At 39.7% G+C, this 11,065-nt stretch overlaps 1 protein-coding gene across 2 annotated transcripts; it reads right to left on the bottom strand.

The window, feature by feature from the left end:
- Nucleotides 1–6,504: 6,504 nt before the first annotated feature.
- LOC101473501 (uncharacterized) lies at nt 6,505–10,799 on the bottom strand. Of its 2 annotated transcripts, XM_004571238.5 has the most exons (9): nt 10,679–10,799; nt 10,232–10,397; nt 10,097–10,148; nt 9,787–9,911; nt 9,611–9,709; nt 8,832–9,016; nt 8,605–8,662; nt 7,304–7,366; nt 6,505–7,180 (listed from the first exon to the last, which is right to left on the bottom strand). In XM_004571238.5, exons 2-9 carry the CDS (start codon nt 10,382–10,384, stop codon nt 6,659–6,661), a joined length of 1,257 nt encoding a protein of 418 aa, XP_004571295.3. In that variant the 5' UTR covers nt 10,385–10,397; nt 10,679–10,799; the 3' UTR covers nt 6,505–6,658. The 2 variants fall into 2 exon arrangements, with proteins under 2 accessions (XP_004571295.3, XP_076736721.1); XM_076880606.1 differs by lacking the exon at nt 10,679–10,799 and having other exon boundaries at nt 10,232–10,522.
- Nucleotides 10,800–11,065: the final 266 nt, after the last annotated feature.

The raw sequence follows: 11,065 nt of genomic DNA, 5'->3' as shown, positions 1-11,065 counted from the left end.
CGATCATGGGGCAACCGCTCTACCTACTGAGCTATCCCTGCCCTTGTGTGTGTGTGTGTGTGTGTATATATATATATAATATTCTGTAACTGTAACTTCTGTCCGTGCTGTGCTTTTGGAAACCGAATTTCTCAGAGGAACCCACCCGAGGGATTAATAAAGTTTTATCTTATCTTATCTTATCTTATCTTATCTTATCTTAAGAAAAGCTCCCTTTGTACAGGAAGAAATCTCTGGCAGAAACAGGCTCAGAGTGGAGCAGCCATCTGCTGCAACTGGTTCCATGACTGCAAACACCTTTTACTTTAAAAACATCACACTTTTGAAGTGTTTCTACCAGTGGGCTAGCAGTTAGTAATGCTTCTTTCCTGATGGGTCTGCAACTCATTTCTGGAGGTTGAGGCCGAAGCTAGTGGAAATTGGTCACAAAGAGTATGCTTCACTAAAAACATCCTTACGATTGCTTTAGCAGATTTCTGCGGTTGTCTGTAGTTTGCACGGAAGACGATGACTTATCTTCAAACATTAACTACTTTATTTATTTATTTATTAACCTTTATTTAACCAGGAAGATCCCATTGAGATTAAAAACCTCTTTTTCAAGGGAGACCTGGCCAAGATAGGCAGCAGCAGATGTCTCACAGTTACAGAAATTACTCAAACACAGGCAGCAACAACACACATGCAACAATAAGTGAAAGAATACAAATAAAATAAAAATAAAATTCAATAAAATTCAAATAAAATAAAAAGTCAGTTAAAATGACAATCAATCTAATTGAAACAGTTGCATGTTATGGACTTGCTTGAGTGGTAGGAATACTTGAGAAAGTGATAGGTAAACCAGGAATGCAGGTTGATTGAAAGTCAAAGTTGGGCCTCAGCACTACAGCTAACAGATTTAAAAAGGAGCAACTTTTATTTTGAAGGTGAATGGTCTCCTTTTCCGCTTTGGACTTGTTACGACTGTTGTCGTAATTTTGTGTAATATGTCAATCTGAGTGTGCAGGTGCCTCTCCGTGATTGTTCAATCCAGGGGACGGATCATAAGGATTGGCTAATGGCCAGGAGACACATAAGTATTTGGTGCTGCATGGTGTGACTTCCAGTTGTTTCGGACTCTTTAGTTTTCTCTTATATATTATGAAAACTAATATCCTACTTCTGTTAAAAATACTTCCTTTAATGCCATGTGACAAACTAATACAGTTCTTGTCTTCTCAGCCTCGTTCTGGAGATCAGTACAGTGTTCCTGCTGCGGGTGGAGATATGTTATGGGTAGATGATTGATGGACAAAAGCATTTAGGGCCTTTAGAAAGTTCTCCTCAGTGTCCACAGAGCTGCCTGTGCATTTGCAAGCATTGTCCAAATATTTAGTCTAATGAATTGTTATTTTTCATTTTGGATTCTGAACACCTACAAGGCGACACCCTTCCTTCCTGTCTTTTCCTTTCCACGCAACGAGCAAAATAACTTCAGCTCTTCTGCATATCAGCTCCCACAGATTGCTCAGATTTACATGTAGTTATAGGTTTCTACTTTTACCAAAGTTCTTTTATACACAAAGATGATGTGGTTGAGATTCTTTGCACTAATGATTAAACAAAAGCTTTGTGGTAATCTTAGACATTTCCAAACCCACGTTAAATGGGCACATCCTCTTGTGAAGTGCTCTCTCTCACAGTTTGGGATTTCAGTGCAACTGGCGCAAGACTGAAGCCGCAGGATTCACACTTTGCTTCCCCAGAGATTTGGATACAAATATGTCTTCCTGCCTTGCCAGACTTGGCAAGACCACTCGTACATGTGTCACAGGCCTCACCTCCTCTGGTCTCAGGCATCGTTCTCACCAATATATTTTTACAGTGTTTTTTTTTTTTTTGGCAGGGGAGAGGGGTCCATCCTGCCTTGGTGTCCAAACTAAACAGAGAAGCATTCGGGATTGCAAAGAGGAATCTAAATAATTTTGTCACACCAAAGATAGTCTAGACACTCGACACTAGTTAGCTCTCTATTGCCTTGATCACACATCATCCATTTTTGACAGCATCTTCTAATAAAGGATCATTACCCTCATCTATACATGTGCGTAAACTCAGAAACAGTAATGGCAAAAAAGGGCCAGTATGTGGCGAAAGCAAATAACATGTAGATAGTGTCATGCTTTTAAAAATATACCCAGGATTAGTATTCACTTCTGAGTTCTTACTCACTGTAAACAACAAACATTAATTGGACTCCATTTAGCTTTTAGCTAGTCCTGGTAAAAAAAAATGTACAACTTCTTTCAAAAGTAATGTTTTACATATTATGATATAATAAAAAATATCTAATCCTTATCAGATCTTAAAATTATCGGTTGAACAACAACACGTGGCATAATACAGTATATAATACATAATGCAGTATTAGTATTTATTCTGTAGAAATTGCAAAGCAGGGTGTGAAAAACTAAGTACATGACCTTATAAAATCACCTCGATCATCAGTAACTTGAAGCAGTTAATATCTGTATGACTTAATCATTCTCTCACATTATTGTGTAGGAATGCTGAGGTCTGGACTTGGACTGGACCAATACAACACCTTGATTGTTTTCTTTTTTGCTATTTTGTAGATTTGCTGCTGTGCTTGTGATCATAGTGGCGACCGTGGTTCAGGGGGTTGGAAAGCTCATCTTGTAACCGGAAGGTTGCCGGTTCAGCCCCTGCTCCATCTATCTTGGTCGTTGTGGCCTTGGGCAAGACACTTGCTGGGATTTGCTAGTCTTGAATATCCACATTTATAAATAATCTGTCTCAATGAATTTTGAATTGTTTGGAAATAACCTTGTAACCCTTCCCAGATTGATGGGCAGCAACAATTACTTCTCTAAGATAATTGCTGTTGTCTTTTCTAGTTGGCATTGTGTTAACATGCACCTGCATGCTGCAGTCCAGGAAACTGCCAAAACTTAAAAGCACTCACTCACATTTGCTGATGATCAGCTAATTAAGTGCATTTGATTAGCAGCATCTGGCTGCTACTTACTCCGGTGTAATATGTCACACTTTTTAGTACATTTGAGGTTATATTCATCTTTTAAACTGTCCTGATAGGTGTATCTGATATCACTGTGTTGTTGTTGTTCCTGCATCATAAAAACATTGGTCTAGGATTAATATTGCAATTGACCAATCACATTCTGGTGATGCCATAGCTTTGAAATGTGGTAGAAAAAAAAATTGCCTTTGTTTATATAAAACTCACTTGTAACTTCCATATCAAATGTTTTCTTCTTCTTCTTCTTTTTTTTTTTAATTTACACAGTATAACAGATATATTATCAAGTTAGGTTAGCTGTTATCCAGATTTAGGTCACTCATGTTGGTTGTGTATTAACCATGGTTAATACACTAACCGCTTTGGCTAATGCTAACTAAATACACAGATAACATGACTGGCTGATGTTGATCCTGGACTAAAATTGTTATGATGATGTAGGAATATCCCCAACACTGGGATATCAGTTTATCAGATCCTGACATGTAAAACCTCAGAATTTAAAGACAGTGTCCTTTCTTTTTACTATGTCTGTAATGTTGCTACCCGAAATAAAAGCTAGACGGCTAAACCTAGTTTTCAAAAGTTGTCATTGTGGTATCTAATTGTGTTTTGACACAGGTTTTTGGTTTTGTTGTCCTTATGGGAAGTTTGTATTGGAGTGTTAAGGAGGTGGTTTGCTGTAATAATTGACCAGTGGCCTTAAATCGTGAGTTACTGTTAACCAGTGTTGCTCACTGTTGATGATGGAAGCCAACCCAGTATCACAGCAAAGCACGTAATAGACCTGCTGGCTTATTATGTGGATGAGCCACGCTTTACCTCTCCTTAGGAGTGAAATGGACACACCTGGTTAAGTTTCATTACTTTGCTGTAATATCGGGTTGTAGAAGTAGAAGAGAGTCACTGATATTTGTGCTGAGAGAGTCAGGAAGGGTCTCCTTTATTAATTACAGTACATTCACACATTTGCAAAATTCACCCAACACACATTTAAATAAAAGTCTATCTTAAGAATTTTAAACAAAGTACTTCTTACCAATGCTTTCTTTGCCCATCTAATAGTCCCAAAACATAATTATTAAAAAACAAGGAGAAATTTAACATAGATATTTACAGAAGTGCAGGTATGAGAGTCAAAAAATAATAATAAGAGAGTTCTATTCCTGCAAGGCACTGGCTTGTAGATAGCACTGCCCTCTACTGGAGGCTAATAGCAAATTCATCCATTTAAAACTATTATTGACAGTCTGCTCCTAATGCAAAAAGATGACTGAAATAAATGGAAAATAATTGTGCTAGTTTTGTAACACCTTTTGGTCATTATGATGCACTTCAAAGCATTAAACTGAAAAACAAAAAAACAAAAACCATACAGTGAGGTTGTAGCACCAGTGCTGCATATTTTGTAAATAGAGGTCATTTCATAAGTGCCTAAATACAGAGGGAAGTTTATCCAGCCACAAGGCAAAACACATGAGCAATTTGTATGCAATGCATGACCCACAGCGCCCGAGGCCAGGATCCTGACTGTCTGCTTGGTCTCCGTCCGTAAACAAGATCTGATTTCTAAAATTGACGTATTTGAGGTAACATTCCCATGCCTTAATTCTTAAAAGCAGTTCAGGGTTCCAGGTTTGGCAAACACATGCAAGCAACACAGAGGAACATGAGCAGGAACGTTTAAAAAAAAAAAAAAAAAAAAGTTAAAATGTCCACAGTAAAAACTAAACCCATTTTAGAGAAAACTCTTGCTCACAACATACTGGAGGAGGATGAATTTATTGATATTAGAGTATTAAATTTAATAACAGGATATGGAGCCTTTCTTCCCACCCTATACTTGTATTACTTTGGTCTTGGCTGGGTCGCTGCTATTGACCTCTGGATGAAAATTTCACCAGTTGTGCTTGTGTAAGTTTGAGTGTGTATGGATAGCCGTTAGAACGAAAAGAAAAAGAAAAAAAAAAAAGGGGGGGGGGAAATCCCTCATCACGTTCTGAGGATTACAGTCAGACTGAAAGCAAGCCTCCCAGACAGCTGGGAAAGACAAGGATCAAGACCCAAGGTGGAAAAATAACAAGTCTAGTTGGTCAGATAGACGTTACTTCGGCTGTTAAGACCACAGCAGTTCATGAAGCGGATCGTGGCAAAGGAGTGAAAGCCAACTGTCAGATCAAACTTTATTTGTAACTCAAGAAGGTGCCATGAAACATTCCTACTGTCAGCACATTTTCCCATGTTAGCGCAGGGTGTTTTTCTTCCATCCTAATGCAAGATTAACGATGGCAGCCTGCATCCAAATTGAAGTTTAGCCTCCTAAGAGTTATTAGAGAGGAAATTACAGTGAATCCCCAGTGCTTGTGACCGATTTCCAACTGTGACAGTGGAAGAGAGATGAGGTGTGATAAAACATCAGCCCACACCTACAAAAAGGGCTACAGAAACCTCTCATTCAAAATATTTGCTACATTAACATGTGCCGATCAGTCCATCTAGGTTTACAGCTCAGTTCTCCCTTCGAGGTTAAACGGTCCGTAAAAATTGCACGGGCATATTCAATTCAGTTATTAAAACAACAAATTAAACATCACTTATAATTTGGTTTGTCATGAGGGTTCGGGCTTCAGGCCCCAGTGCTGGTAAGCATTCACTCTCCTAAAGGTGTTTGAGGGAACATGGAAACCACAAGTCAGCTTTAATGCTCCTGCTCTGCAGCCGACCAGCCTTTAACCTCCCTGAGACTGTTACATTTGACAAATCTCTCAACATTAACTCTCAGGCCAGCGGTTTTCTCGTAAGAACAATTCATTTCATGTTTTTCCTTTTTTTTTGTAATTTTACATACACATTTAGGGGGAACAACTTCATTTCACCCTGCACTGATTAACACTCAGAAATAGTCCAGCTTGTAATCCAGCCATGGGGCATCCACAGTTCAATTAAATTCAATGTAGTTTTATTTATATAGCACCAAATCAACAACAACAACAACTGTCTCAAGGCACTTCTTATAGTAAAAACACTACAATTTAAAAAAAAAAAAAAAAAAAACCCAACAATGATATGAACCCCTATAAGCAACTTCTTTGGTGACAGTGGGAAGGAAAAACTCCCTTTTAACAGGAAGAAACCTCCAGCAGAACCAGGGTTTAGGGAGGGGCCGTCTGCTGCGACGGGAGGAAGGAAGACAGGACAAAGACATGCTCTGGAAGAGATCTGGAATTTAATAATAACTAAATGCAGAGACACACACACACACACACACACACACACACACGAACGAGCAAATGTAGCCCTTAATGCTAGTCCCAAACCTGGATAATGGATGGCGTGGGTTTCATTGCGAAGGTCCATATGGGTTGGTCAGCAGCTTAGTTAACAACAACTGCTTCCAGTGCTGAAGCCTGTACTATTAAGCGAGAGAGGCCGCTGAATTAGAGGAAAAACACAAGTCTACCTTTGAGAAAGTTCCACTTTATTTTTTATAGGAAAAAAGCAAATTTATGATTAAAATGACAAACTGATAAAACAATACATTTTTGAACTTTGAAATAAAAGTGTTTGTAATTAGGTTATAATGATAATTTGATAAGGCTAAAAATGTGCACCTCCTCACTTCTTGCTGGCGATCCTCTTGGATCGTCTCAGACCTTCGTTTTGTGCCTCCTCTCCAGCATTATCTGCAGTGGTGGCAGCAGCTCTCCTGCCACGAGAGGGCACCTCAGGTTCTCCAGTTTTCACTTTACTTTGACTTTTCTGTTGGGAAACTGTGGTCTGAGCAGTTCCAGCAGGCTTTCTTCGTCCTCTCACAGGTTGTACTGACTCTTGGGAATTTAAGTCCTGCCCTTCAGCTTCCTCATTTTCCCCTCTGCTTGCTTTAACCTTCTTTTTCTGTTGCTCTCCTGGAGCTCCAGACCGGGTTGGCTCTTCGGCTGAGGTTTTCAGAGTGTCCCTGTTTCTACTCCTTGTTGATTTACTTGTGTTTGTTGCGTCTTGCAACATTTCAGTAGATTTAACAGCTTTCTTTTGTCTCTTTCTTGGCAGCTTCATTTGGCTTTTAATGGCATCTAAATCTTCTTTGATTTCTGGTGCTTCCGTGATGTTCACCTGCATTTCCAGAGACGTGCAGGCCTCCTTTGAAACCACATAAATGGAAAAAATAGTAAGCCTTTTGTTAATGTGTGGATACAGGCACCAAACCTCAAGTTTAAAAAGATAAATGAAGTGGTGTAAGATGAGACTAAATCGGGTCCTCACCTCTCGCTGTGCAAGTTCAGCTTTCAAATCAGACAACTGCCTCATCAAACCTTGTATCCTCAGCTGAAACGGATACAAATAGTCAATAAATGTAGACTTTCAGGCTGGAGCCTCTCTTTTATGGCAGTCAAAAAACGGCCAAATTAACCCCCAACAGCTCAGTTCTATTTCTGTTTTTATGACAGACTGCCATCTTCTTTACTGCTCTTGAATTTAACTACCACCAAGAAGTTGACTTCATGAAGGACTGAGTGACAGCCCCCTGCTGACTATTCAAAAATTGGAGGGGAGCAAACCAAAACAAAAAACCAGTCAATAGAAAACACTATTTTCCATTACAAGTTATACATATATTGATGGCTTCCTATACGCACTGACCACTTTAATAGGGATACATTTTTCAAACACTTAAAAATACAAAATCTCTAATCAGTCAGTCACATGGAAACAACTCAGTGGATTTAGGCATGCAGACACGGTCAAGACCACCTGTTGAAGTTCAGCCTGAGAATCAGAATAAAGGGGATTTAAGTGACTTTGATTGTGGTATGGTTGTTACAGAAACCACTGATCTACTGGGATTTTTCCCAACAAAAATCATCTTTAGTATTTACAAAAAAAATGGTCTGAAAAAGAGAATATCTAGTGAGCAACAGTTCTGGGTGGAAATACCTTGCTGAGGTCAAAGATGAATGGCCAGACTACTTCAAGCTGATAGTAGGGTAACACTAACTCAAATATCTGCTTGTTACAGAAACAACCACGGTATACGGAAAAGCATGTGTGAACACACAAGATGTTGAACCTTGAAGCAGATGAGCTACAGCAGCAGAAGAGCACACTCCTGTCAGCAAAGAACAGGAAAGTGAAGCTACAATTCGCAACAGCTTACCCATATTTGACAACACTGGGTGCCACTTCCTAACAGCTAAGAAGAGGAAACTACAATTAATATTAACATCTCAAACTGGTTTCTTGAACATGGCAATGAATTCTCTGTACTCAAATGGCCTCCAAAGTCACAAGATCTGTTAAATGGAGCTTGTTTTTCATGTGTTCCATGAGGAGATTCACATCACAGTCATGCAGCCAACAAATCTACAGGAACTGTGTGACACCATCATGTCAATATGGATCAAAATCTTGAAGGAATGTTTCCAGCACCTTCATGAATCTGCACCATAAAGAATTCAGTCTGTTCTGAAGCTGAAAGAGGTCCAACCCAGTACCAGCAAGGTGCACTTAATGATGCAGCCAGTGAGTGCATATTTTTGCAGTTTTCGGCCTCCATATTCTCTTACCTGTTTATTGGCAATTTGCCTTTCCATCTGTCCTCTCTCTTCAGCCTCCTCCTTCCTCCTGTAATGTCAAACATATGAACAGTAATGGGATTTTTTTTCCCCCTCCCTTTCTTTCAGAAGCCAAGATGCTGACAGCATTCATCAGCGACGCAAACCATTACTGCAAAACATGAATAGACAGAGCCATAACCCTGGCCCTACATTACTGTATCCAAGGAAGACATTACTTGTTTGCCACCATCTTCTCTATTTGATACAACTCGACCCTCTTCTTATCCATGGCGTCCTGGATGTCTCTTATTTTCATCATGGATAGGAGAGATTTGGCATCCGCGTTAGTCAAGTCAGCCTGTGGGCATGCCATTCTGAGGACCACCTTTGCCCACTCAGTGACCTCTATACAAGATGGGAACTGACAAACAGAGGAGATTTATCATCAGAATACATTAAAAAACACATTTCCAGTGAAACTTCAACTGCAAACAATCTGTACATGTCTCTATTGCAAGGTTTAGTGTTTTTTTTGGTAAAGCAAAAAAAACCCCGAAAGTCTGCAGGTTCAGTAGGTTAGCGTTTGATGTTGTGGATTAAATATGCCTCTTAACCTTTGTTAAGAGCTTCCATGATTTTGAGGAATTTCCAGTGAATGTTATCTAACAGGCTGTAAATGCCAGAAGGAATCATTCAAAGGATCCATCTTTTTAAACTTCAAGTCCATACCATTGCTGCCCTTCAAGTAAAGACTTTTTTTGGTGGTGGTGGGGGATAATGCTATTTTAGGGGGGAATATAAGAAGCCAGTGAAGATGCCTGTAACACACTGAAGCTTGAACATACACAGAGTTATTACGACAATAAAAAGAGACAGATGCGCCCCAGAAGCAACTGTAGAAGTAAAGAAACATCAAAGAGTTGCTTTTAAAGGATACATTTGGAGGCTCACAGCATAGGAGGTCATGTTGCATGTGTGAAAGTCACCACGTCTATTGCATTTCAGAATAACTCACCCTCTTGAGCTCAGCCTCTGCTTTCATCTTGGAAGCACATGCCAACTCTAAGGCCACCATTTCCGTTTTTAACAGCTTCTGCACTTCTTCTAGTTTAACCTGAGGACCGCCAGAACATCCAACTGTATCAGTGCACTATAGCCGTTCATGGTGAAATGCCCATATATGAGGCCTACCTGCATTTTTTTGACAAGCTGCTCTTCTTTCATCTTTTTTAAAAATTCCAAGTCAGCAGCAGTGAGCTGGTAACCCTTCATCCCTTTCAGCATGGAGTGAGGGTCATGAGATTCTGGAAGTTCTTCTGAGCAAATAGTAATTAAGACAAAACTTTGTGACAAAAACCCAAGTGTGAAACTTTCTTTACAAAAACTAAAATCTAGATGATTTCAGTTTCTGTTCAATAAATTAGACACCTGTTAAAATCCAAATGGGAACGTTTAATATTTGTATCATTTTCAAAGGCTCTAAAACAAAACTGTTGCTCACCTGTATCTGTCTGACTTTTTTGGTTACCTTCGTCTTTATCTCTGACACCATCCTATTTATGAAAGCACAAACGTTGATGGGTCAAGTCAATGAAGTAGTCGGATTTAAAAAAAACAACCCAAAACGTTTATGTACCTCCATGTTCTGCTCTGGTTCCTCAAGGTTGGTGAAATCCAGTTGTCTTGTTACGTTTGTTAAGGGCGGCGTCCTGGGAAGCTGCCGACCTGACGGGATGTAGTTCCCTGAACTGCAGCTCCGTCGCAGAATTTCAAAATACGTGTCAGACATGTCTGAGGATTCCCTTCAACATAACCACAAAAAGCACTGAATGTCTTGAATGATAGCAGCAAGGGCTCAGCTGACAGCTGCGACCAATTGGTGCTGCCGACACATGCTCCCTTCCTCTCTTCCGGCCTTTAGGGCAGGTAGCTCCACCCACGTGTGGCCTTTATCAGTTAGGAGCTAAACACTCTCAATCAAAACATTTAACGAGATTAAACATGCAGACATTTCTAACAACATGACAGTATTTAATTATTAACCAAATGTGTTTGTGAAATTGTTCTGAGTATTTCTAGAAACCTTTTGGCCAAGCGACCATCTGTCTGGGCCTCCTTTACTGTGGCGGTAGTTGGAATCTCCCACTTTGTTTTGACTGTTTAGACCAGGTGTGTCCAACTCACAGCCTCAAGGGCTGGTGTCCTGCAGGTTTTAGATGTCTCCTTGATCCAACACAGCTGATTTAAATGGCTAAATTGCCTCTTAAACATGTCTTAAAGTTCTCCAGAGGCCTGATGATGAACAAATCATTTAATTCAGTTGTGCTGGCCCAGGGTGATATCTAAAACCTGCAGGACACCCTTGAGGGCTGGAGTTGGACACACCTGGTTTAGACCCATAATCAGTGCTTTAAACATAGTAAATTAAAATCAAGTGTGTACAATAATCTCTCAGGTTTTGAATAAATGT

Source organism: Maylandia zebra, linkage group LG23, assembly GCF_041146795.1.
Source record: "Maylandia zebra isolate NMK-2024a linkage group LG23, Mzebra_GT3a, whole genome shotgun sequence".
In the NCBI taxonomy this organism is placed as follows: Eukaryota; Metazoa; Chordata; class Actinopteri; order Cichliformes; family Cichlidae; genus Maylandia; species Maylandia zebra.
Note: the sequence above shows the minus strand (reverse complement) of the source record. Positions and strands in the feature narration are given on the sequence as shown.

What these genes read in the sequence shown, in the direction of transcription:
- LOC101473501 (XM_004571238.5), bottom strand. Translation starts at nt 10,384, where the DNA reads ATGTCTGACACGTATTTTGAAATTCTGCGACGGAGCTGCAGTTCAGGG. An exon ending in GAGAAGATGGTGGCAAACAA is followed by an intron (nt 8,663 to 8,831) that starts GTAATGTCTTCC and finishes TTGACATTACAG; the next exon opens with GAGGAAGGAGGAGGCTGAAG. An exon ending in GGCAAATTGCCAATAAACAG is followed by an intron (nt 7,367 to 8,604) that starts GTAAGAGAATAT and finishes TATCCGTTTCAG; the next exon opens with CTGAGGATACAAGGTTTGAT.